At 39.6% G+C, this 27,810-nt stretch overlaps 1 protein-coding gene across 8 annotated transcripts in view; it reads left to right on the top strand.

Moving 5' to 3' along the window:
* The window catches only part of Satb1 (SATB homeobox 1), a 95,582-nt gene that overhangs the window by 32,131 nt on the left and 35,641 nt on the right, over positions 1 to 27,810 (top strand). For all 8 annotated transcript variants that reach the window (XM_052191799.1, XM_052191798.1, XM_052191795.1 and 5 more), the window contains 3 exons: positions 14,735 to 14,846; positions 17,276 to 17,730; positions 24,867 to 25,079. In XM_052191799.1, coding sequence (XP_052047759.1) covers positions 14,735 to 14,846; positions 17,276 to 17,730; positions 24,867 to 25,079 — 780 coding nt within the window. The remainder of the gene's footprint in view (positions 1 to 14,734; positions 14,847 to 17,275; positions 17,731 to 24,866; positions 25,080 to 27,810) is intronic.

A 27,810-nucleotide genomic window follows, 5' to 3' on the forward strand; every position in this document is an offset into this window, starting at 1 on the left:
CTACCATAAATCTGCCCGAGCAGAGTGACATGTGTTTATTAAGTTCTCTGTATCACGTGCTTGTTTATTTTTGTGAAATGTTCTAGGATGTTAAAAATGCTTAGCTCATTATAGATCTGGGATTGGATGCTTTGTTGTTGCCTTGCGTTTTCAGTGGATGTGGTTAGATAGGTCGGTTGTTGCGTTCTGAATGGCAGTTGCCTAGAAGAAAACAGTCTGATTCCGGAACAAAAAAGCCTGTTGTCATGAAACTTTTGAGGGTTATGGATTTAGGATGTAAATTGGGAGTTATCAAAGTAAATATTTTGATTTACAATAAAACATTAAGCTTGATGCTTGTTTTCCCTAGAGTTTTAGATACGGAATTCAATCAGACATTAGATAAAAACATGCACTGGTACAAGAACAGATTATTTTGTTAAAGGTACCATAAGTAAAAGGTCAATTGTTACTTCTGCCTAATTAATGTTTCTTTCTAGAAATGTCGAGGGCAGATATTCTTGAGAGTTTTTATTTCAGTCTGCTTTGTGTATGGTTTTTAACCTTCCCTCCTGCACCGCACTTGCTGGTGTGCAAGCACACACACATCACAGTTTCCATAGTTTTAAAGGAATTGGAACTATTTTCTTTTTCATTATGGTTTTTTTTTTTTTTTTTTTTTTTTTTTTTTAAATCTGGAGAAAGGATAGCTCCAAGCCAAGTTCTCTGTAAAGTGAATGAGAATTGTCAGTTTTATTTTCAACTCATAAAGATATGGAAATAGTCCTGAACATTCCATTTATAAAAGTCACACCTGGGAAGTGATCTTTCAGCTCTCCTTTTCCTGATAGCATCTCAAGAAATTTTGGATTTTAAAATTATTAGTATCAGATGCTTGCAAAACACATAGTGAAATACATTCTTCTCCTGATACTTAGCCTGTAAGTAGGCTTGTTCCTTGAGCCTTGAGAGCTATCTCCATAGGTATTTGATAAACTTAGAGTTCACTAGGTTTTCTGTGTTAAAACCTAGGGTCTGAGTATAAAAATGTTTTTTTTTTTAAACCTGTACCTTTTTTTTTTTGTAGTTAATATGGACTGAAGTGACATGTTTCTTAAACTTTAAAATATTAATAGTCATATTCTTTCCTAAGAATATCATCAGTATTCATATATCACATTTCACATAAGACTATGAAATGTATTCACATATTAATACATTTGTTCATTCCAAAATATATATTAAACTTTTAAAACATATTGACAGGCTGCCGGTGTGTCAGGCTTCCTTCATAGTAGCTGAAATGTAGTGTGTAGTTAACTCTTGTGGTACTTTTGATGTACTGAGCATTCTCCTCTTTCTAAGTAGCAGAAAATTTGAGCCCATGTCCAGATGAGGAACCTGGGGCACAGAATGTTTGGTTGGGATACATGGTTTACTGTGCCGTGGCAACAATAAATTGTCTAGGAATTTCCCACTCAGAGCCCAAGAGCTAAACCCAGGATCTCTTTCTGTCACACACATAGATAAAGGTGGTTCCATCTGTCTACGACACACTTTCGTTCTTGGAGTTCTGATAAACTTCAAGGTGTCCACTGTGTTTATTCTAATTTTGGATTATTTTCTCTCACATGTGTTTTGTGCCTTTGTGTGTGTGTGTGTGTTGACTTGCTTTAAAAGGACTGTTGTTTCCTGTCCCTAATGTAGGGCATAATTTGGCTCGTAGAGGTGAAGATTGGGGATGGATTATTTGCTGGATAAGGATATATTTGGGAGGGTCCAGAGTCACTTCTCTTCAGCTCCTCACATCTGCAGAGCTGGTATGTGTGATGGAGCTCATGATGGCCTTTTGATTTGAAGACCAGAGTTAAAGTTTAGCATTTTTATTGGGTCTAGTGGGCAGTTGAATTTCCCAGATTTGTTTCAAAGTGTAAGCCTTTTTATCATTGGATGAGTCTACCCTGATGGATAAGGATGTCACCTGAGGAACAGTTTTGTGCTTGATGTCCTTGTCCCTTCCTAATGCCGAGCTATAAATCTATAACTGATACCATGTACCTTTGAGGGGAGCTCCCTAGAGGATTTTCTCTCCTTTTTTCTTTCTTTTTCTTCTTTTCTTTTACTATTACACAGCTTTTCTTCGATCTTACTAAGCATGGACTCTAGCTCATCCATCTACCTATCTGTCTGTCCATCCACCCACCCATCCATCCATCCATCCATCCATCCATCTCTGTGTTTTTGGAGACAGGGTTTTCCTCTGTGTCCTGACTGTTCTGAAGCTCTCTGTGAGACCATGCTGGCCTTGAACTCACAGATGGGGACCTGCTTATTAATATTTGCTATTAGTATTTGCTTTGTCAGATCCTGAAATCCTTAATAAACTAATTAGCTGTGTTATTTTATTGTTAATTGGTGACCACCATTGTCAGTGGTGGGCTGTCTTATGTCATTGGTAAGCCAGACCTATATGGTAGTTATGTGAATTGCCACAATTTTCATAATTTAACTTTTTGTCCCTTTAAGCCACTCAGGACATCATTTACCTTTTCTATTTAGCAGTATTACAGTATGTCTAAATTATAAAAAAAGCCAAGAACATCCAATTGTGAGTTTTCTTTTTACAAGACGAAAATCAGGCTCATTGCCAGCCGATTTAGATATGTAGGATTTTTACAGTAACCTGACTAGCTTTTTCTAACCTTCATTTCTGTTAATCCTAAAAGCTAACTTTAACAAAGCAACTGGCTAACTTGAATGAATTGATCTCAAATATTTTGTAGGCTCTTTCTTCACAGTAGTTAAATTTGAAGAGTTCAAGCTATGCCAATTTCAAGTGTTTAATAATGTGTAAGTGCATCATTTTCACATAATAATCTTTCTTGACCCATGTCTTGTTTTAGATCTGAATAGGTGACCTTTGACCTTAGGATCACTAACACAAGGAAAATTACCATATCACAGAATATGGTCCTTTTCCTTCTGGTGTATGAACTAATAATATTTCCAAGGCTTAGGAGAGGGCCTAATCTAAGAGAATAGCTATTAAACACTACTTTATGAATGTTAAAAAAAAAAGAACTGAAAAAGCAGTGGTGGTGCACACCTTTAATCCCAGCACTTGGAAGGCAGATGCAGGCAGATTTCTGAGTTCAAGGCCAGCCTGGTCTACAGAGTGAGTTCCAGTTTAGTTTAATGGCAGAGTTGGACTCCTAACAAACACAACTCTCTCCCTCCAGTTCAGAATAATCAAACAAATGCACACACCCAGTTTCTCCCTCTTTCATGGGGAACTGCATGGTTCTAGCATGTTCTGAGTATAAAGAAACCCAAGTAGGCCTTTAGCAGAGCAGGATAGACCCGCAGCCTGGCCTTGTGCCTCATCACCAGGTGAGGCAAGGACAGCTGGCTGGCGGGACTTTTAAATCTAGACTTCAAAGTTACTTGTTCTGTTTAGCATTTTAAAAATAGTTCTACTTAGGAATTGTATGTGCTTTGGTTTTAATTTTAACTCATAATGATCATAAATCACCCTGGGATGTGTGCATGAAGGGCGCTAGAGAAATACAAATGTGCAGTGTTATTTTGGGGTGCCAGAATGTCTTCGTGGACAGGTCACAGGATTGCAGAACCCCTTCTCGCATGTACAGGAGGGGGCCCATTGCTTTTAATGTGCTCTTGCGCTCTCTCTCTCTCTCTCTCTCTCTCTCTCTCACTCTCACTCTCACACTCTCTCTCATACTTACTCCAAAACTTTGTTTTCTTTAATCATCTTTTTCATTAGAAAATATTCTTTCATTTTGTAATAGTTTACAAATGCTAATCTAATTTATTAGTTTACTCCTGAGGCTAAAGATGAAAACCAAATGATACCTTAGACATTAAGTCTCGCAGCCTTTGTTGCCACTATGGGTTGAGATTTCATTCTTATCTGTGAACTATGACTTGGCACCCTTGACTGTCCCACACTTGACACATTATCCTGCTGATTGTTCTAAAATGATCAAAAATGTGGGGCCAGACTGCAACAGGTGAGGGCTTTGCAGCACACAGGATCTGCCTGTGTGTCAATGCCTGGGTTTCATTTGCTTTTTAATTGTGCTCATTTTTTCTTTTTTCTTTTCTTTTCTTTTCTTTTCTTTTTCTTTTATTTTAGACCTATGCTTTCGTCAGCTCTCCTTTTTTCCCTGTCTTTTTACATACATGTTTCTGTGCCACTACCTTTCCCCAACACTTTAGGGTGCTAGCTCAAGCATCATGACTGTCAGCAATGTGAGCGCTGACTGTCCATGCTCTGACTTTCTCCTCTGTAGAAGGTGCTGTTACTGTGAGAATGAATTCGTGTCCCCCAGCCCCTCCCCAACACACTAAGAATAATGAATTCTCAGTTCAAAAGTGGACAGTAACTCGAGTTGTGTGTCTAAATGTCATGAGAGGCTTGAAGTCATTTATGTGTGCTATGGTGCTTGTGGGCGGGTGGTGGCACACACCTTTTAATCTCAGCACCTGGGAGGCACAGAGGCAGGCTGATCTCTAAGTTTGAGGCCAGCCTGGTCTTCAGAACTAGTTCCCGGACAGCAAGGGTTCACAAAAAAACCTGTCTCAAAACAACCAAAACCAAAACCAAAACCAAAACCAAAACCAAAACCAAAACCAAACCAAACAACAAAGAAAAAAGAAAAATAAAAATTTGTTGCTAGATATATTTTGATTCAGGCCTTTTCTTTTCTGTATTAATGTCAACAATCCAGAACTTTTTATTTGTGAAATGTAGAAGACTATATATATATATATATATATATATATATATATATATATATATATATATATATATATATAACTCATTTCATAGATGCTTTTAGCATTGCCCTTTAAAATCATTATAAAATTACAACACTTTTAATGACAGTGAGGGGTGATTGAAACCTTGTGTTTCAGTATATAAATATGTTCTCAATTTATGTCCATTTGCAGTATTAAGCAGATTGGATATCTTAGACAATGCAGTATCAAAGAGGATGTTAACTTGTTAAATACTTTCACCTCTTTCTCTAGCTCCCCAGCTCTCTACCCTTCATGTACCCAACACTCTGCTGTTCTGATGAGCCATATAAAGGAAGAAGACTGTATTGTAATTGACTGTGTTAATAGAACTAAGGGTTTTCCCCCAACATTGTAAAATGCTGTGTGTGTGTGTGTGTGTGAGAGAGAGAGAGAGAGAGAGAGAGAGAAAGAGAGAGGGGGGGAGAAAGAGAGAGAGAGGGGGGGAGGGAGAAAGAGAGAGAGAGAGAGAGAGAGAAAGAAAGGGTGTGTGTGGGTAGAGTGTGCGATGTGATTGTGGGGAGGTCAGAGGACAGTGTTCTGAAGTTGGTTCTCCTTTCCTACCCCATGGACTCTGGGGTTGTACTCAGGCCAGCAGTATGCCCCTTACCTACTGAGCATCACACAAGCCCTAGGACTACATTTTATTTGCTCCAACAATTAGCATACAGCAAGAATTCAGGAATTTTTGCTAAACCGAGACAGTATCATATGATTGCTCCTCGTTTATTTTATAGGTGATCTTAGCAGTGTTATTGGTAGAGCTTTGTAGACTTTGTCATCTATAATATCCTACTTTGCAAACTATTTTCAAATTGTATTTAGCTACTATGCATGTGACGTTTACCTAACTAAGGGCAAATGGCTTTTGAGCTTTTGCTTAGGAAAACTTACTGTAATCCCAGGTAATCTTGTGGTTTTGTGTATTTATAATGTTCTTGATAGATGACAGAACTTAGCTATTTTTAAGCAGAACCAGTCCTGTGACCCAGCAGTATAAAAATGCTAAAATGAGCAAATCCTATATCACAGCTAAGTGTAAACTTTGTTGACATATTTGTAGCATTATTATTACACAGTGTAAACTTTGTTGACATATTTGTAGCATTATTATTACACACGATTACCTTTTTTAAGAGGGGTTTTTAGTACTTCATTTTGTCCATTTTCTTCTCAATTTTTTTTTGTTTTTTGTTGTTTTTTTTTTTGTTGTTGTTGTTGTTTTTTGTTTTAGTTTTTCGAGACAGGGTTTCTCTGTGTAGCCCTGGCTGTCCTGGAACTCACTCTGTAGACTAGGCTGACCTCAAACTCAGAAATCCACCTGCCTCTGCCTCCCAAGTGCTGGTATTTAAGTCATGAGCCACTGCCCGGCTCAAATTTAAGGAAAAGATTAAGGGGGAGGAGGAGTCTGTCAGGGTTCAGTGGTTTATAGACGGGTGCTGACACTGCCAACCTAGAGGCCTCACCCATCGTTAACGCATGTCTCCTCCTTTGCTGCTCAAAAGCCAGGCTCTGGCATGGCAGACTTCATTTAGGGTTCTAAGCATAGGATCTAAAATCCGGCTGTGTCGAGGTCCAGTGCCACCTGCATTTCGAGAGAACTGCAAGTATAGATAACTGTCCAGCCATTCTGTGGAGCCCAGGAGACTTGAGTGTTCCGCCATCTGTGGTGAGCTCCCGTGCCTCCAGCATGGATGGAGGTCTTTATTTTGTGCCGTGTTCTCCATCCCAGTGAAGGAGTGCCATTTCCTTGCAGAGGTGATGACCAGAGGCGTTCTCCCCAAACTGAAGGATTTTTCTGACATCAGTACAGAGGAAGCCAAATCAGTGCTGTTATTTTTCTTTGTGTTTAATACAGAGGTAATACTGGTTTATATCTATGTAGTAGACATGAAGATTCTTGAGTGAGAGCTAACAGTGTTAACCAAAAGCCTGACATCAAGGGCCAGCTTGCTCTCTTAGTTTCCTGTGAGGCAATGATCATATGGGAATATGGTGTGTAGACCCACAGTGGACATCTGAGAGCTCGTCCACACTGAATGTCGTAACCACTCTGTTGGAGAATGGGGAGGGAAGGCTTCTCAAAGGCTTACTGGGGTCCCCCAACACATACACCTACTCAATATGGTCTCAAATCTAACTGTTCCTATAAAGAAACAATCCAGAGAGAGTTGAGATTCTTATGGATAGCTTCAGAGTCTAGCACAAGTATTTGTTCTTGGAAAAGTCAATTATTCAAAGTAGTAGAGTTCTTGTTTTTACTTTGCACTATAAAGCATTTTGAAAGTGCTCTGTACCAGAGCTAAGGAAGTAGTCTGGTATTATTTTCCGTTCCAAGTTCAGATACTAGAAATGATTTCTTCTGTAAAGCTGAGCCATTTCTCCATCCACACAAGGGCATCAGAGAAGGAATAAGCAGGCATCACCCCGTGTCTGAATATGCGCAGAGTCTCAGATTTAGCTAAGTCAGATCTAATCAGATTTACCCAAACTCAGGCATATCTAAAGAAAATGCTCCTACAAAGTCTACTTAGATTACTGTAATGTTTAACCCAATAACATTTACATTTTTAATAATTATATCACAAGCAAGATACTAAGAGTCTTTAAGCTTCCTGCAAACAAAGCTCTAGTTGGAGCCCTGTACAGGGTGTGCTTGAGGAGTGCTGTGTATATAGCACAATTGATTCTTCCCTAGGGTCTTTGAAAAGACAGTCCTTTCACAGACTCTTAACTCTTTTGGAAGAGACAGAGAGGATTCAGATTTCTCTGTGTTATGTACACTCGCTTTGAAATATCATATACCTTTACAAATACTAGTAATGATAGACTTTTTTACAAATATTTTATGGTTTCAGCTCTACATGTTTAAGTGGTTTGAAGGTCTTATAGAAGAAAGGAGGGCAGGGTAGAGAATTTGGTCAAATGATATTATCTGGGGTTTGTATTAAATTACTCTGATTGTATGGAAGAAGCATAGAAACTGTACCAACATTTTCTGTAAAAGCTATGACTTGTGTTATTAGATATTTAAGATATCTACACTTTGAAAAATGATGTCTTCACCTTTTGAAAATATATTTGGCTGAAATGAGAGCAGAGTGGGTGTGTTTGCTTCCATTTCCATTGGTATTCCTTCAGAACCTTACACTGTGTTTTCATTTCTGGTGGTGTGTCCTGGCTACTTTGGGTGCAAACGCCATTTTCAAGCATCAGGATTGATCAAGGATGGCAAGAGCCCTCCGTGACTATGATGCTGCAGTTTAAGTGAGGTTTACAAATGATCTCTCTTTTCCTAACAAACTGAGATTCCAAAGGTGTGTCTCTGAAGAGAATAACTTTAAATGTAATTGAAGTTCCAGAGGGAATAATTGGGGGGACAACAGCTAACAAGGACATTAGAGGACATGATATTTGGTGACCCTGTCACTTGCTTTCATAAATGGAAGCACGGGTTCCCTTTTTCCCATCCCCAAATACCAGATGGGGACTACCTGCTAATTTCTCACCCATTCAGGCCCTGCCACCATCTTCTAGGATATGCCTTAAAATAAAAAATAATAATAATAAAAAAGAAACAAACAAACAAAGATCCTGTATGTGGCATTTTATATCCTTTGGGATTCGAACAAGACCCCATTATCAAAGAATCTCTGTCAGAAGAGTGTTTGCATATGGTGGATTCAGCTGGGTTCGATGGCAGGTTCAAGTTTGACTTTTGATTTTTCCATAGGCATATAAAGAACTGTTAAGAATGTTCAGCTATAGGCAGTCAAGTCTTGGCTAAGGGGGAAGAACACAGACCTGGGACACTGTGCTTCTCAAAAAAAAAAAAAAGAAAGAAAGAAAGAAAAGAAAGAAGGAAGGAAAGAAAGAAAGCAAAGAAAGAAGTAAAGAAAGAAAGAATAGAGAAAATAGCAGTTTAGAAAAAACCATTCTTTTTATTGAAAATTACAAAAAGATGCTTACTTCCTCCTTGCCATTAATAAAAGGGTATGTCAAAATTTGTGTTCTAGCACTGGAAATAACTCTTGAGTTTACCACAGCATTCAGACTTGAGGGAAGTTAAGAGTCTTTTTTTTTCTTTTTCTTTTTCTTTTCTTTTTTTTTTTTTTTTTTGGTTTTGCTTTTGTATATCTTCCATGTGCAGATATTTCTTTCAGAAAACAATTATTTTCAACTTTATGACAAAGATATTAGCCAGCAGAACAAATACATTCCAGGTGAGGTATAGCTATAAGATTGGCCTCACAGAATCAAACCTGCATGAGATTATTCCCCTTGTTATCTCTCTGGAGTTTTCCAATTCAAAACATATATTCCTTCCTACATGAAAAAGATACTCTGATTCCTTAGTTGAAATTAATTAGCATTCAGAAACCAGATCGCATGTTTTTGGGTATTCATGAGATCTCTGTTTGAAAAAAAAAATGTTTTTAACTTGTAGAAATGTGTTGCAACACACAGATGGGAAGAAAAAGAAAAAAAAAAACCTCTTTAGCAAGCACTGTGTGTAAAAGGAATATTACATTTTACACGCTCCTGATTGCTCTGTGTAAACAGTTTTTGACATCTGTCTTTATAGTTTCGAGGAGAGGAAGACTTTGTTAAAAGAATCATTTTTATACAGCAGCCACCATTTCAGTCTTGCTTTACCTGTATTATGAAAGCAGATGGTCTGCATGTCTTTTGAATATTTATAACTATCAAAAACAATCTCTTGCTATTCACCCTTAGGCTTATGAGATGTCAGGACTGTTCTGGTTGGAAAAAAAAAATCATCTTGGGTGTTTACAGAAAGAGGATTACATTAAGCTGAAATGACTATACATTTTCCAGTTTAATATTTGTCCATCAGCTGTTTAATCGTATTTAGATAATTGTGTAAATAAGATGTGGTAGCCCTTGCCCTCTCTGCTGAAGGAGCCTGTAAGCTTCCAACACGGGTGAGCCACCATTTTGTAGATGCTGTCTCTCTCTCCTCCACTTCAGTTAGCCCAGACCTAAGTCCCAGGCAAGTTATGATCCAAGCATCTCAGTCCTGTTTGAAAAGCCTCAGTAGCTAGCAGAAGGCCAACATGGAGAGCTCAGAAACTCCAGGGAGCTGCTGGCTGCCTGGCGTCTAGGAGTGTATTGTCATATGCAAATACCGAACAGCCGCTTACCCCTTTAAAAGGGGCCTGGCCTCCTCCTCCTCTTCCCCTGCTCCCCTTGCTTCTGGGTATTTTGGGAAACTTTTGGAATAGTGGGGGTTAACTGGTTTTTTTCTTTTTTTTTTTTTTTTGACTGGAAGCTGAGCAATCAGAGATAACAGATTTTGCTGTGGTTGGTTGATTTGGCAGAAAAGCATGAACAGTTTTGGTTTAAATGATTGAATAACCTGATTAGCATTGTTTTGGGTGTTTTTTTTTTTCTTCTTTTTTTTTTTTTTTGAGGGGGGTTGTTAAAGGCACAACAAAGCAATTTGAAGGGTAATGAGATCACTGGCCCTCTTGGTTGACAACCTTGTTCTTGAGAAGGCTGCACTTTCTTCCAAACCAGTCCTGTTGGCCACTAAAGTGACCAAACTGAATGAGAAATCTACCTTCCTCCATTTTCCAGTGCATTATACATATACATTACAGCCTGTGTGATTTCCTAGCAGGGGCTTGGAAGAAGCTAACATTTGGGGAAATTATGTAACCTCAACCAGTGCTTTGCATTTTTTTTTTTTTTTTTCTGTTTTCCACATTGAGAGACCTGCAGATTTTCGAGCAAAGGTTCAGAATGTTCCAACAATATGTAAGTCAGGCTTTAGAAAAATTCCACCCTTACCTTTTCACAATTAGAAAGGTTATAAATAATGTATTTGGCTGAAAAGGAGGCTCAGCCTGTGGCAGATGGTATCCTTCTAGAGGGCTGGGGTTTCTGGGAAGATGGCATTCTCACAGATCGGAACTTTAGCAGACTCAGAAAGAGCCAAGCTCCTCATAGGGAGCAGACATGTGCTTTATGGATCTTAGAAAAGCTTACAACTTGGCTCCTGGGATGAGAATATTGTGTCACACTGGGGTTAGGAGACCCTCGGCCAATTTCTGCCAACTTTTAAATTGTATCTCCCAACACTGGGATCTGAGGCCTGCGATTAGGTTAGTGTGCCCTGTGGCAGCATTTGAACTCCGAATTTCAGGCCCAGGAGTTTAGTCACTTGGATTAATTGACTCCCAGAATGTTAATGTTTTTACACCTACTGGCCACCGACTGATTAGAAAACTTGCTCCACAAGTTGTGTCTTTCAAAGTGCTCATATAAATAGACACCGAGAGCAGAGCAGAAACCACCGGCAGCCTCTTTGGAGACATCTGTAGGGTTGATTTCGAAAAACCTGGAGAGGGATCTCTTGCAAATTAATGAACAAAGGCTCTCGAAGCTAAGAAGTTGGGATTTAAAAGTTCACTCCACAGTGATGCTGTTGCCTTTGACCTTGAAGAGCAAAGGGGAGGAGCATGTCCCAAGGTCCCAAAGGAGCCCCTCCTTCCAGTGGCCCTCTGAGCTATCTCTAGGTTTGTTCAACTTTGACGTGAGATCAGTTTAGAAGAAATGCTCAGTGTAGGAAGGGCTAGCTAGCCACAGTGGCTTTGCCAGCTTGAATGTGGGAAGGAAGGAAGACCTGGCAGAAACCAGGCCACAGTAGAGCCCGAAGGGTGAACAGCTCCCAGTAAGAGGTGTGAGAGCGAGCGGGGGCCATCTCCAGGTCTGAGGAGCTGGTGAGCCTTCCTGTACTTGCTGTGAGATCATCCCGGATGGACCGAGCTGAGATGATGGAACAAAGGGGAAGTTGTCTCTTTGCTATTTGCCCTTGTCTGCCCTTGACCTCACCTGCTACTGTATTTAATTAGAGCATCCTTCAGTTTTCCTAAAGCGATTTCTGTGGAGAAAGGAGATGTCTCAGTTGGTAATGTGCTGGTGGCACATGTATGAAGACTGGAAGTGGATCCCCAGCCGTATGTAAATAGCCTCACATAGCTGCTTAGAATTCCAGCACTGAAAAGGTGGACCGGGAGGAGCCATGTGGCTAAGGTTTAGTGAGAAATTCTCTCTGAAAACATGGTGGAGTGTGACTAAGGGAGACTAAGGAGTGTGACATCTCATATTAACCTCTGGTTTACACATACACACATACACACACACTCACACAGAGATCATTTTGAAAATGATATATGCTATATGCTGCTTTTCTGTTGCTTAAAGCCTTCTAATTTTTTGTGTTGCACGAGCATGTGTGTGTGTGTGTGTGTGTGTGTGTGCCTACGTGTTTTTGTGCTAGAGGGTCTGTGAGGAGCTCAGAGGACGATGCATGGAAGTCAGTTCTCTACTATGTAATTCCTGAGGACTGAACTAATCAGGTTTAGCAGGCGCTTTTTCCTGCTCTGCCACCCTGGAGTGCCTTCTCACTGCTCAGATTGAAAGCATCTTTGGTGGATCTATTTTATAAAAGGCCAAGGAGGGAGTAGAGTAGGGAAGTGCAGGAAGAGGGTGCTCTAGCAAACAGTAGAATCACTTTAGGCAATAGCTTACTGACGTACGCTTAAGCAGGGGCAGGGGAGGCCTTGGCGACAGGGCACATACAGATATGTTTTTGTATATGGATAATGACGAACTGCACAGCACTTTTATATATGAGCTTTAATTTTATTGAAGGATTTCAGAATGTTTTCACTCATTGTGCAAACTCTCCTTTCTCTCACCATTGGTACAGAGAGTCACAGTATATTGAATGATGTAGGACGTCACCTACTTCCTAGTAGGTGGCAAACTCCTTGGGCAGAGGCTCTATCCTCCATACCAGCCAATGCATCAGCAATTAAATGGAACCTGTAGAACCAAGGAAAGAAACCAGACTAGCTATTTATTAAAAACTTCTGCACAATTTAGGAAGTCTGTACGTTTCCAAAAGTATGAACTCCCATGCTGTGCTATATTAATATAGGAAAGTATTACAATGTCTAGGTAAAGTGTGATAATTTTTTTTTTTTTTTAAGAAATTGGGCCAAAGTGAAGGAACATCAACTGCCTTCCATCTGTGCAATCACTATTCTCTTTCAGTGATCTCAGTAGTTGTATTACAGTCTCACATTATTGATCCATTATTACAGTAACTGTGATGGAAGCTGTGGATTGCTAACTGGATCAGGTAGTCCTGGCTCTGGTTTTGGCAACTTGCTATGTATCTTTTTGCACTGTGGACCGTGGGAGGCTCTTAGCGAAATTGCAAGCTATTGGATTAATGGCGGGTCTTTGAGAGCACAGTAAGAATGTCTTTTTAAGAGAAATAAAGTGTAAAGACTATAAAGTAGATAGTGTGGGGGACAAAAGCTATCACAGGGCTGCATTGGAAGATCACTGTGTTTTGCATAAATATTGTAGTTCCAGCTTATCCTCACTCCCAGGTCTTGAGAGGATCCCCAAACTTGCACATTTCAGGAATGTGTGTGTGCTACAGAATTGACATCGATGATGGATGTCAGAGTTAATAACAGCCCAAAGAGCTTTACATTTGAAGTAGCTTAAAGAAGATAATGATATAAAAATATTCTTGTCCCCAAACTGGCTTTTCTGGTTGTTCGCTGCCGTCCGACAATGGAGTCTTCTGTAAGCTCCTTCCCTGTAGACCAACCAGTCTGAAATTTAAGCTCTTAAGTTTCTGCTCACAGAACCCAGACGCTTGATGCTTCAGTCTTCTAAGACTCAATAGGGAGTTAATTTAGCTACTAGAGACTGTGGGTGAACCAGGAGTTAAGTCACAGCAATTACTATAACCAAAATTATCTGGGAAAAATGCTTTTGTTTATTGAAAGTGTGGTTATGTTTTTTTTTATTTTATTTTAAACCTTTTCTTAATGATACATTGACATTATTGTCTTCATTTGTAATTATCAAGTGGCTGACAACTTTCAATGCCTTTTTGTTTGTTTGAGTCAGGGTCTCACTATAAGTTTGAGTTGGGTTAGAACTCATAATATAAATCAGGGTGCCCTAGAACTCAGATCTGCCTGCCTCTCCCTCCTAAGCTCTGGAATTAATGGTGAACACCATTATGCCTAGCTCTTCAAGGGTTGCTTTTTATATATATATATATATTTTTTAATAAGCAAGAGAAAAATAACAAATAGACATTTTCTTTTTTTCTTTTTCTTTTTTTTTTTCCTTTCTTTTGGGGGATAGAATTCTTAAAATGTTTATTAGCACAAAATGTATATATTTAAATATTTTCTGGCCATTTGAAATTCTCAGTTCAAGCTTTACTAGATAAAGCCCACAATCAAGTCTGAAGATCTGAGGGAGGCTCTTGTAACAGTTGCTTCCTAAGTGTGACCCTGAAGGAAGGACTCCTAACTCACCAGCACCTATAATCTATACATTGAGCATGAAATATAAAAATCAGTTCTCCTACTTGACCACACCTGGCTGCGCTGAGGCGTGTTAGCAACATGTAGGTGCTGACAAGGGGAGGTCAGAGACAGGGCTCCAAACTGGATTTCACACAAGCTTCTAGGCAGTGCCAGCTTCTAGGCAATGCCCATGGCTCTGAGGCCCAGAGTATGCTTTGAATAGCAAACACGTGGAGTTTGGTCACCATGCTGCAATGGGAGAAACTTGTATAAATTTCAGTCATGACGTCACCTTCATGGACTTGGACTAATCTGGATTGGTGCACATTTGTGAGCAGTAGGTGGCGTGGATGGAGATTGTAAGAGGGTGTGTGGGGGCTGCTGCTTGTGACTTAAATAAGCATTTGGTGATCTGCTTAATGAATTCTAAGGAGCTTAAGCTTTGTTCCCAGTTGACTTAAAAAACAGGAAAAGCAGGTAGAGTTCCCACAGCTGAAGTCGAGAGCTCCCTACACATGCAATGGTGTGTTATCTATCACACATGTTCTCCCCTTTCCACACAGAGCATGATCTCCTCCATTGTGAACAGCACATACTATGCAAATGTCTCAGCAGCAAAATGTCAAGAATTTGGAAGGTGGTACAAACATTTCAAGAAGACAAAGGATATGATGGGTAAGCAAAAGAAAGAAAGAAAAAGAAAAGAAAAGAAAAAAAAAGTCCATCCTTTTGCAGTGGCGACATACCATTGCATGTCATTTGGGGGTTTATCAAAGTCACATCGAAAGCCAGATCTTTTGATTGCCCAATTAGAGATCAATTTAGAATGTTTCTTTGGGGGTGGGGGAGTGGGTATGAGTATAATGAGATAATTAAATTCAATAAATGTTTGTGTTTAAATCAGCTACACTGACTCGGTTGTCAGACATGCAGGAAATCGAGGCGTGAGGAGAGCTGTCATTTTGTAACATCTCAGTGAAGACCTAACCAGGCCTTGAATAACTAATATCGGCTGTGATTTCTCACAGAGATAATCATGCTTAAGGATTTTTGCTTTTGTTTGCAAAAGAGAGAAAGAGCCTGTTTTCACACCAGCTTTCAAACAATATTTAACTGCATTTGACTTGCTAAAGACAGTTTGGTTTTCACCATTGAGCTGGAGTGGTTTTTATGGCTCAAGACCCCAATAGGCAGGCGCTTGCCTTCCTATCTGGAATAGAACCAATGCTTTCATTTCGGAACGTCCAGTTCTAGCCAACGCCCTCTCTTGAACATACTGCATTAGGTCAACATTTGTTACGCAGGCCATACATCAAGAGGAGCTGAGGTATAAGATGACAGACAGGTCACGGTTGCATGCTGTGGAGGAGCATTTGGGGTCTGGCATTTTCTCTGTTGTGGATCTGTTAGTGCTCAGGGAGCGAACACTATGGTTAGGGTTAATGTACCTTCCTCTTTCATACACTGTCCCTTCTAGATAATACATCTTAAAATTAAACAGGAATGGGGTGTCTAATACACAGTGTTATGCCCTACTGTAAATCTTTGTTTATTGCCATTACATTCATTTAATAGTAACAACAATAATAACTTTTCCTGAAGACTTAGAGATAAGAATTTTGAGCATGTTTTTAGCTTTTAATATTTGAAGAAAAGCCATCCATCTACCAAAACGGATTCTTTGCCTTTTATAGCTTAGGGCCGTAATGAAGACAATACATCAATTTTTGGAATAATTGCTTGAATTACTGTTCCATGTGGATGGCCCACTTGGGCTGATATCACTGGTAGAAACTGAAGGTTTCTTCCTATCCTTAGTTATATTTTGCATGTATCATTGAGGATAGCAATATGACCAGTTCCTCTGATTATAAAACCTGCATCTTTAACGAAAAGAGAGATGATGATTAAAATCCAAATAGAACCTACCCATGGAACGTGTGGACGTTTGGAAAGGCTTACCTATTTATATTACACTCTGGTCTCAGCCTCCCTCTAGTCTCTTCTGTGTAGCAGCAAAAGCATTTGACACACTGAGAGCTGACTCTCAGCCAATCCACACAAGTGCTCTAGCCAGGGGAGAAGCACTCATCCCAGATAGGTGGAAATACATTGCAGAATCGTGACAGTGCCACCATTGTACCAGAACAGCTCTCTGCCCCTTCCTTCGCATCTGCCGAGAACCACAGCTTCTATTAAAAGCACTTGAGCTCCAGCCACACTGGGTGTGCTGGCGTGCTCTACTCTAGTGTGTGCTCACTTTATCCCTACAAGTATTTGCTGATATCCTTAGCGGCTGCGATTGCCTTGAATGAACAGGCCACCTATGATGCCAAGCACATATGACAGCCAGCTCTCACGCCCATCTCATTCCACCCTATCAGATAGTCTGCCTCCCTCTTTTGCCTGGATTGCTAGAGTTAAGATAATAAGGAAGTATTTGTAATTTTCTCACCGGGTTGTTTTATAATCGTAGCTTATTTGCTTTTAATTTAGCTCACGGTTTCTTGTTACTGTTTAGCAAAACAGTACATGTGAGGCCATCTTAAAAGAGGCAGCCATTGCTTTTGAGCCTTCTCTTGCTTATAACAGAAAACCTGTAATAGTTTGACCCTAAAGCAAACATTTAAAAAAAAAATGTGTAGACAGTAGATTTTATGCCTTAAATCAGTGGTTCTCAACCTTCCTAATGCTGTAACCCTTTAATACAGTTCCTCAGGTTGTGGTGACTCCCATCCATAAAGTTATTCCTGTTGCTACTTTATAACTGCAAGTTTGCTACTGTTAGGAATTCCAATGTAAATATTTTTGGAGATAGAGATTTGCGGGATGGAGTCTCAACCCACAGGTTGAGAGCCGCTGCCTTAACTCTTAAGCCACATTTCGAAACAAGAGCTGGAATGTTGTCCTGCACTCAGAGCATGTGCAATTGTCTGTTGAGAAAACCAGCCATGGCCTTACAGTAAGTGAGACATTAGACCTTGGCATCTTACCCTTCTGAGTGCCTTTTGCCCGCCATCATCTTTATAGTTTCTTAAATTAGAAATGATCAGGAATTTTCTTCATTGCTGTCTGAACTTGATTCTCCTTTTTGTCTACTTTAGTTGAAATGGATAGTCTGTCTGAACTATCCCAGCAAGGCGCCAACCACGTCAATTTCGGCCAGCAGCCTGTCCCTGGAACCACAGCTGAGCAGCCGCCGTCCCCTGCCCAGCTTTCCCATGGCAGCCAGCCCTCTGTGCGGACCCCTCTTCCGAACCTGCACCCTGGGCTTGTGTCCACACCTATCAGTCCTCAGCTGGTCAACCAACAGCTGGTGATGGCCCAGTTGCTGAACCAGCAGTATGCAGTGAACAGACTCTTAGCCCAGCAGTCCTTAAACCAACAGTACTTGAACCACCCTCCCCCCGTCAGTAGGTCTATGAATAAGCCTTTGGAGCAGCAAGTGTCCACCAACACGGAGGTCTCTTCCGAAATCTACCAGTGGGTGCGGGATGAACTGAAGAGAGCCGGCATCTCACAGGCAGTGTTTGCACGTGTGGCTTTTAACCGAACTCAGGTCAGTTTTGTTCCTTGTTCTGGTTCCCTTTTCCCTCTCTTCTTTCCCGAGCCCTGTCCATGCTGGTGTTCGTTCTGACACCCTGGCTTAACTTCCCTTAACATGGGACATGTTGCCTGTTGCTGTGGTGCCGACATCCAGTCTGTTCTTCCCCTATGCTACTTCCCTTTCAGGGGCAAACTACCAGCGTTGTCCATCCTCACCCGTAGAACAGTAGGCCATTAGAGATGGTGAAGAGGTATCGAGCCTGGTGTCCTTTTCCATGTTTCTGTTCACATCGACTTAAATACATTAATGTGTTCTGTTAACATTCTCCAACCTTATTTTTTTTAACTATACAGCTTACTAGTGATTTCTGTCACTTAATTCTCTGCAGCCATTCTTGGCTTGTCTTTCTTCATCCATGATTTAACCATGTTCTTCCATATCTCACTCCTTTGCTTCCCCCCATTTTTGTAGTAGTTCTATGCATTGTACGAAGTGTGGTTTCTCACTGCATGTTGCATGAATTGACCACACTCCCAACATCTTCTCCTTCTTGTGCCCTCTTTTTCCAGAGTCTTGGGAGTTTTTTCTTTCTTTTCTTCCTTCTTTCTTCCTTTCTTCTTTCCTTCCTTTTTTTAAATCCATGTAGTAAATATTTGAGAGCCATAAAATCTCTTATCACACTGTAGACCTCTCCACACTGGACAGTGGAGGGACGGGTATGGCTTAGTGGTACTCTACTCCTGTCTATCCAGCAGACCTAGGGCTTGGTTGGCTGGCTGGCTTTGTAGACATGAGGTTGAATATTCAATTTCGATTTCTCCTAGAGGCTTACAAATGCCCCTCTTTGTTTACACCTTTTCTCTCCTGGGGCAAATTCCTGTGAGACATAATCTCTGCAAGGGTAGTATCTTTTATCTTTAGAGTTTATAATTTTTTTATATATTTAGATGCTAATATAATATAGGTGGTATTTTTTTTTAGCCAAGGCCCAGGACAATAAGAACATTTAACTCTGAGGACATAATGTCTTTTCAGTTTCTTGTTTTTCTTTTCTTTCTTTTGTTTGTTCTTTGCCTAACTCATTTTCATCTCTAAAGTTATTTTGATTATTACACAATTCTAAGAATAATTTTTGGTACAAAAACAATGTAGTATTAATTCATTGTTAGCAGAGCTCCTGAGCCTGGTGAGCTCCAGCTGTGGCTCTCCGTGGCTGGCCCTGACTAGCTTTAGGTTCCGTAGGCCTGGTGCAGCCTTCCCAGTCCTTCTTCCACGTCCCATCAGCTGCTTTTCTGTTCCTCATTGTTCTAATTTAGAAGGATGGCTTTTACACCCAGTTATGGCTTAGGTTAAAACTCATTTCTATCAAGATCCATGTTTTTACAGCTTTAAAACTGTATTTATTATTAGCTAGTAAATTTAATATGACCCTTTAATTCCCTTGGGGGGCAATAATTTAAAAAAAAAAAAACAGTGAATCAAAAGTCACTGTCTAGAAATTCTGATTTGCTGTAGTGTTCTTTATTTTGTAAATACAGTAATTACTAGTAATGCTTAGTACTGGGCCCCAAACTGGGACTCTACATAAAAGTCAGCTAATGTTTGTTGAATTCAATTAAAAGCCTTCTGACAAAGACAGCCTTGACACAGACACAGATTATAGATTTACTGATAAGCCCTTGCACCGTTGAGCAAATAGTTGTATACTAAAGCACAAAGGGTATGGCCTGTGTATGTCTAGAATGTAGGGGTGGGGTCAGCACAGTTTCTAGCTCTAGCTCCGAAATGCTCTCTTTGGTTCGAAGAACATTTGTGGTGCTGTGTAGCGTTTATTAAAGTAAGTGGTGAATTCTCCTTTCATATGAATTAGCACCTTTAAAAATGTGGCTCTCTGTGGTTTATATGAAGTTCAGTGAGTTCATTCTTCTGAGCATTGACAACATGGTATAACTTCATCCAAATGCCACATTTTAAATGGCCAATTTTGGAAAAAAAAATAACCAGAATTATTTGGAGCCCTGAGCTTATTGATAAGCAGGTTTAATTTTAAACCTTTATGTATCGGTGATTGGTATTTTTCAGTGAAAAGAGCCTTGTTTGGATTATTTTTTTTTAATATGAATTGTTTCCTGTAGATATTTAAATATTTATTGAGAGCCAGCTTTTGCACACACAAGCATGTATGTATCTTTCAGTGGTCATACTTAAAAAAAAATCACACGTACGCGCGCCCACACGCAGCTGCATTTAGTTCAGTGATTATACATTCATATGAATGTATGTAGTGTGTTTATTTCAGAGTGTATGCATTTCAATAAAAGCAGGTGCAGAGTGAGAGTAGGGTGTGAGCGTGCAGTACGAAAATACACATGCTGATGCATATGTAGCGAGAGCTCTGCAGTTGGACGGCACATCTCAAGTCGGTGTGCGTGCACTGCAGCTCACTTCCAACCCGGCCTGCTTCCGACGTTAGTTACTGTAAAACCTGTGCGGAAAAGGCAACGTTCTGATTCGGGTGGGGAGAGGCCCTATACCCAGTACAGCGTGTGGTAAACATTGGTGTAGTAGGTAGCATCGTTAGGAATTGAGAGTTATTTTAGTCATTGACAACTATAAAAATCCTGGATTTCCTGTTTTTGCTCTTGAGCCTCTCTCCGTCATCTGAATAGGGCTTCTCAGATTAAACCATAATGCTCTCAAGACTGTCACGGATGGTGTTGAATAGAAAGCCTACCATTTCTGGAAAGTTAAGGTGAAATTTATATAATGACTTGTTTAAAGGAATTCTCCCTTTCTGAATGATAGGCATATGTTATTTAATTGCTGCTGAAGACAGTAGCTCTTAGCATATGCCATCCATTCAGTTCTGTCTACGTGATACCTTTATAATGGAAATCTATGGCCAGAAGTGAACGCCTGTGCTTCACCACTTAACACTTTGAAGTTCACCTCTCCCTGATACTGTCACTGAAAGCCTGTGAAATGAGAAAATGTTGTATTTCTTTAAAAACTTAAACAAAACCCAGAGATTAACTCTGATCCTGCGTAGTGGCTTCCCCACTTCTTTCCTCTTCAGTCTGTCTTTGGCACACTTTATTTTCCAGTAAAATAAAGAATTAAGATGGATTATTCAAAACTGATAACAGTAATGGACCATCAAGTAATGGTTTATTGAATTTGAGTTCTGTGAATTATGTGGTGGAGAGAAATTCACCTGCTTAAGTGTAACAGAAATCACTACCGTCTTCCTATCATTTTTCAGTGTAATTTAAGAAAGGTCCACTGTCCTTATCAATGTTGAATAAAAAGTAAAAAGGTACCATTGTCTGGTGTGACAGCTCTTGAGGAGCCTACCCAGGGACAGAGAGGAATGCATCTACTTACAACTTGCTTGGTGTGAGGCCATGAGCAGGTGGAGTTTGAAAATAGTCTTTCACCTGTACACGTGATCAAGAACTCCCCAAACAGGCGGCAGCCTGAAGAATATTCTGTCTTTCTCTCTAGGATGGAGGTTTCCTCAAACCTTTTTTTTTGTTTGTTTGTTCGTTTTGTTTCTGAGAGCTTTGAAGTTCCACAGAGCTGATAAAATCTATTTTAATCAGTGATTATGTTCAAAGAGGAGACAAACTGGAGGCCAGACTGGCTTGCTGTTCAGATTGGCGTCCCTTTAACTTATCTGCTGTTTTCAAGAATTTATAATGAGCTTTTGGAAGTACTGATAATATTTATTGGAGGTTTTCTTTCTTTTGCAATCTCTAATGAATTTTACTTGTGATAACTTGAGTAACTCTTTGTCGGAATGCAAAAAAAGAGAGGTTTAAGAATTCATCAGTAAATGTATTCTTTAATTGAAAAAATCAGGGCTCTCCCTTAGCCACTAAGGGAGATTAATTTTATATTTTCAGACATACAACATACATCTAATTATTTGTATGATCTGACTTCCCAATGATCACCAGATTCTTATTTCTAGTGAGAATAATATTTGTGACGTGTTGGGAACCCCTTTCACAAAATACACATCCTTTTTTTTTTTTAACTTCTTTTTTAGAAATAAGATTACTGATTTTACTTAATTTAGTTCAGCACCTATGGGACACAGATTGACTGTACTTTAATTTGGTACCTCAGCTGCTACTGTAATGTGACAGGGTATGGGGCCTTTACGTGCTGTTTCTTTTGTATGCTGGATTTTTAGTAATGATGTCTGGATCAGTCAGTCATAAGAAATTAATATTAATGACCTTAACCTTACCTGGCAAGACTGTATTACTATATTTGACCTATATAAACTGGGGAAAGGGACCACATAGACACTGAATTCATCAGCCATTCAAACTACAACCGGAACAGGACCAATACATTCACTCTAGTGTCTGAATCCTAACAGCAGTCATTTGCATCCAGATTATTATACATTCCTTTTAAGTAATTTTTAAAAATTAACAGTAATCATATGGTTTCTAACAATGTTTTCAGGCATTTCCACCAGGGGGCACTCCCCTCATTGAAAGCTCTGGGCCAAAAAGGGAAAAAAAAAGTTTCTGAAACACAGTAGATTGTCTACACTGGCTGCTTTGGAGCGCCTTGAATGTCTGGAGTTTGGAACGCTGTTGGGGAACTAGCACACCCCAGGCAGGAAACCTGCCTTCCCTCAAACGGGGTGATCACGTTTGTGGGAAGGGGTCCTGCAAAGCAGCGATCCCGTGCCAACTTCAGATTCTCACCCAAGTGATGACGTCTTCTGGCTGAGCCACACCCCTGATTGATTTCAAGACTTGAAAGAGAGTGTTTCTGTGGGTTTTTCCCCCACGGGTTTGACTTTCTCACTATACCTCTGCTATGGAACATTCTTAATAGAGATATGTACAATATTACTTGGTCATTTTGAGATTGTTAGATGTCTAATTTCAAGTGCTCTGATGTGCAAAAATCCCTAAATATTTACAGGGTATCTTTTGCCCTGATTTGTTAGTTTGTTTGTTTGTTTTAATTTACTGACTAGTTCATAGCATCATGCAGATTGACATTTCATAGAGCAAAGCCACTGAGCCTCGGCTGAGAGAGTCTGTGGCCTTGGTTCTTTAGTAACATTAGTCCTAGCTCGTAATGACCATTTGAATGTGTTCTAATGCTCCCCCTTTTCATCTCTGTAGTCTATATACACATAATTATTCTAGTACTTACCAACAACTGAAGCATAAGGCATTGAGTTAAAATGACAGTCAATTATACTGTTATCCATGAGGATTTTGTGACATTTTATATATATTATATGCATTCCCATGCAATGGCTATATGTTGCTTTACCAGCCATGTTTTGTCTGTTCATGTATGTACGCATGCATGCATGCATGTATGTATGTATGTTTTTGAGACTAAGTCTTACTGTGTAGTCTGGCTGGCCTCAAAAGCATGATCTTACTGTTTCAGTCTTCTTGGTGCTAGAACTACAGTCATGGTACCATGCCTTGTTTTCAAGTAGTTTTTGTTTGTTTGTTTTTTAAGTATATAACATCTTGTGGGAGCAGTGGCATAGACTTTGTGTGTGATGTGTCTGTTTATTTTCATAAGACACATCAGAAATAGTCTTAATTAGTTGGCCTACTGCAGGTTAAAGAGCCTGATGATTGACTGCTGTTTGAATATGAGGTCAATTGACAGGATATTTTGTTCTTAGTAGACACAGTTGCAGTTACTAGTTAGTATCATGGCCAGAAGGACAAGTGCCTCAATTCTTAAGTAACATTTCTTATGAAAGTCCAGACATAAATCCAGGCTTTGGTTGCAATAGACCAACTGAGAGATTTATTTGTGACTAACTCAGTTACCCAGAGCTTGGTGGACATTTCTTCCCTCCTTAAGAATCAGCTTATAAATCAAATGATGTATTTTAAAGGGACAGTGTTCTCTTATGTGTAATAAGTACTGTATCAGGCAACATTACACACTGATGAAAAATTGAAATGATCTCCAAGAGTTAAAACTTTGGGGAGTCTATTTTGCGTTCTCTCACTCAAATATATACTTTTGACTGTTTCTTTAGGGTTTGGGTAGAGGTGGATTTCAAATTATGCAAAAATCTGGATGTAATTCTACTGTGCTAACTATAACTGATATAACTCTACCATGATAATTTGTCCAAGTAAAGGAAGCAGGCTACAGATTGAAGATAGCTTCTAAGTCTTATCAAGTAGCCAGTGCAGCTTTTGCTGTTCTTGGACTTTATACTACCCTTCAGATACATTAGGAGGAAATCACCCATTTAAAAAATAAATCTCCCCCCAAAGAAAAACAAAAGTATTTTAATACTGAGTTGTTGAGGGAGGAAAAACACCTTAAGAGAAGTTTCTAGAAGTTTGTAAGTTTCTGCTGTTGCTAATAGTGATTTTTAATTTCTGAGAGATTTGATGACACTCTTTTCAATATGTCAAATTCTGGGATGGATTTTTCCAGTGTGGAAGAGTAGTTAAGTGTTTCAGGTGTGATCTGTGGTTTCTGAAGTGTGAAGTTTTCTACCTGTTACCTAGCGGTATAGCATAGTAAGTTTTACAGTTGCGTATGGTTGTCCATTTCCTTTAAACAGCAAATTCAAATAGCTATCTGTGACGCCTTGTAAATTGAAGATTAAGGAATAACAAAATATCATCTGTACAAACCAAAGTTTTAGTGGTCTTCACTGTGCTACAGCTTGTTTCTGGTGTCTTCCACAAACACTTTGCTCATCCCTCCAGAAATGGCCTTGTGCATTAACATGTTGAGCTGTTGGTCGCCCTGTGCCTTTGTCTGGAAGCTTGAGAACTACACAGTTCAGTGCTGTTGTGCTACAGGGATTTTACTTATTCTTAACTACTCTCTACCATCTCTCTGTGAAAGATTTCACGGCAAGTTAAGCTACTCAAAGGAATGAGACCAATTAGGCCGGTTCAGTTTCTGCTATATGTAAAACAGATGCTTAATAAAATCAAGGATACAATTGAGGCTCTTTTCTCCGATACTTCAGTTGTAGCTAATATATTCCTAGACAGACTAAGCCTCTGACTGCTCGCTTTCTAAAGGGTGAGGCAGAGGCCGGGGATATCCAGAACGCCCCCAACCCCGGGCTGAATCAAGGAGCGACCTCACCCGGTATCCTTCTTCCCCTACAGGGATTGCTTTCTGAAATCCTCCGAAAGGAAGAGGACCCCAAGACTGCATCCCAGTCTCTGCTGGTAAACCTTCGGGCTATGCAGAATTTCTTACAGTTGCCGGAAGCCGAGAGAGACCGGATATACCAGGATGAGAGGGAAAGGAGCTTGAATGCAGCCTCAGCCATGGGGCCTGCCCCACTGCTGAGCACACCACCCAGCCGCCCGCCCCAGGTGCAGACACCTTTTCCTTACAGTTATTGCTTCTGCCCTAAAAAAAATGTAATGATGACTCTCAGCAAGAAATTGGATAAATAGATACAGATGTTTAAAACTTCTGTAGATTAGCTTGAGAATTTCATCCCAGGTCACTAATTCTGATGGAAAACAGTCCGCTCCTAATTAGATAGAGGAGAGAATACTGACTGTGTTGCCCAAAGTCTTTAGGTTCTTGAGGGCAGAAGAAGTGGCATATGTACCTCCACTGCTGTTATGACAGAGGAACCTAGACACTGCAGAGCAGAAATAATAAGGCCTGCTTAATGTCACTATTTTGAAGACTGCCATTGGAATAGTAAATAAAAAATAAATAAGTAATTTCATTTATATTTATGCTTTCCAAAACGGACTGCAGCTGGTACCAATTACATATCATCTCATTTGTAATCTTTCATAATTAAGTTTAATACAATCCTTGAAGGCACTTTAAATGGGACCGATAAAGAATTCTATCCATATTCCCAGAAATGGGCACATTTTCTATTTCTTCAAATTTTTCTATTTTTTTTAAGAAGGAAAAAGGAATCTACCTGCTAGGTAACTTTGTTTTATATTATTGTTTTAAATCAAATCTTAAAAGTATCCTTATAACTACTATGAGAAATCAAGAAATATATATTTTCTTCCATATTTAGTTTTTGGCAAGTATGACTTGTAAAACTAAAATAGCTTTTAAAGTTCTTTAAAAAGTTGAATACAGAACAAGAAATCAGAGTATTCATGTAATATAGTGCCATAATCAAATCATGTGTTGATAATTATTTCATTTCATCAGTAATAAACAAAAAGTCCATATATTTCTGAGTACAAAAGTATAGGAAAAACCCATTCAATGGTAAGTAATGAAGCTGTCACAGGAGCTTCTTAAATGAGGAACAGACATACTCTTCAGCTATTTGTTGAAGGTCTTGAACCGTTGACATAATATTCTAAGGTAATCATTTCTAAAATCTATTTTTAATAAAAATCAATCTGTCCTACTGTCTATAGGAGCAGACTGTGGTAAGATAGGGCTGTTCTACAAGAGAAAAGGGTCACTGTGTTCATACACAGCCTGCCTGCCTACACATAGCTACAGAACTGGATTGGTAACCTTGTCTCTAAGAGATTTCCTAAATGCAGAGTTAGGAACTCTGTATATGTCTTGTATATTGACTTGTATAGGTGATTATGTAAAGAAATAGAAAACTCAGGGTTACCACACCCTTACTTTTTATATTTGCCATTCAGAAGGTGTTTCTATACCCAGGTCCATTAGCCTGGCCTTATTCTTTCTTGTTCTGAGTTGTTTAAATTCTGTTTCTAATAACAATATGAATTTTAGCATGGAACATGTTCTCTTTTTAATCTGCCCAGTTATTTAATTTAGTGCCTATACATGTTTTATTTTCTAGGATTTGGGAGATTTTATTTGTTTTCTAAGTATGATCCTTAATCATTGAGGGTTGTCTTAGCCAAAGTTGTTCTTAAGTAATAATTTTCATATATTCTTAAGATATAGCTGCCCTGTGTGTGTATTTATAAAGACACTGTATGTCAGAATTTGTGAGCCAGAAGACCTTATCCTAAGTTACAAGTTTCTTGGTTGAGACACCTTTTGCTGTATTTGCTTGTTCTCAAAGGGGATTAAGACCAACCAAGCTTGTAGTTGGGGTGTTCAGCCAATGGTGCACATAAAACGTGGGTAGACATTGTAGGCCCTTCGTGAGATGCTCCAGATTTCTCTTAGGATGGTTTTGTTGGCTGTTTAACCACATCCAGAGGTGATTGATATATGCATGCCTATGGGTCTTATTTGTTCCCCAGGGAACTCATTTGCATTACTCCATATCATGACAGTGCTCACTGCCGGATCAGTCACATTCTACCCTCTAAAGAGCACATTAAATCGTAAGAAACTCTTGCTTTATTATCTCAGTGTAAAATGAATTAAGTTGGGGAAAGCCTGCTCTTCAGCTTGCTGAGCTAGAACTGTTTGGAATCAGCAACTGATGTTAAAATGGAACCCCCCAAGAGAAGTGGTCACATGCTCACTGCAGGTGACTAAACTGGCGAGAAAGGGCGGGAAGCACCACAGAAGCAGCCAGCCTACCAAACTGTCTTTAGTTTTGTACATTACCAGAGACAAATCTTGGCAAAATCACTATGCATTTCCTGTAAAATAGATAAATTTGAAACCTGTTTTGAGAAGAATTTTGGGATTAGACTTGAACTCTGATTCTCTCTGATGAAAAACACAACTAAAAGCACCAGAAGTGAAAGGCAGATGTGTCAGGGATACCCAAGACACTTTTAAGCATGGGAGACTGGAATCTCTTCAGCAGCAACGTGTTGTAGCTCACACATAGAAAAATTGTGAGGTGTTCCTGGGGTATCCTAGACCAAAGATAAACTGTTGAGGAACTTAGCTTTTAAGTCATCTTTACCATGAGACTTACTTACAGTGAGTCTTCAGAAAGATGTCCTATAAGTAAGTACCTTACTAGGCGACAGCCCAGTAGCAGAACCAACAAAGCTTGTGCTGACAGATCCATGCAGCCGTGTGCCCAGGGCAGAGGGAACCACGAACAGTCATTGTCCTCAGCCTGGGGTGGAAAGCATTGGCCTAAACCTAATTGTCACAAGCATATTTTCATAAATCTCACGCTGTAGTTTAAAAAGGAAAAATACCTTGCAGTTGATAATG

This window comes from Apodemus sylvaticus, chromosome 9, assembly GCF_947179515.1.
Source record: "Apodemus sylvaticus chromosome 9, mApoSyl1.1, whole genome shotgun sequence".
NCBI classification, from domain to species: domain Eukaryota; kingdom Metazoa; phylum Chordata; class Mammalia; order Rodentia; family Muridae; genus Apodemus; species Apodemus sylvaticus.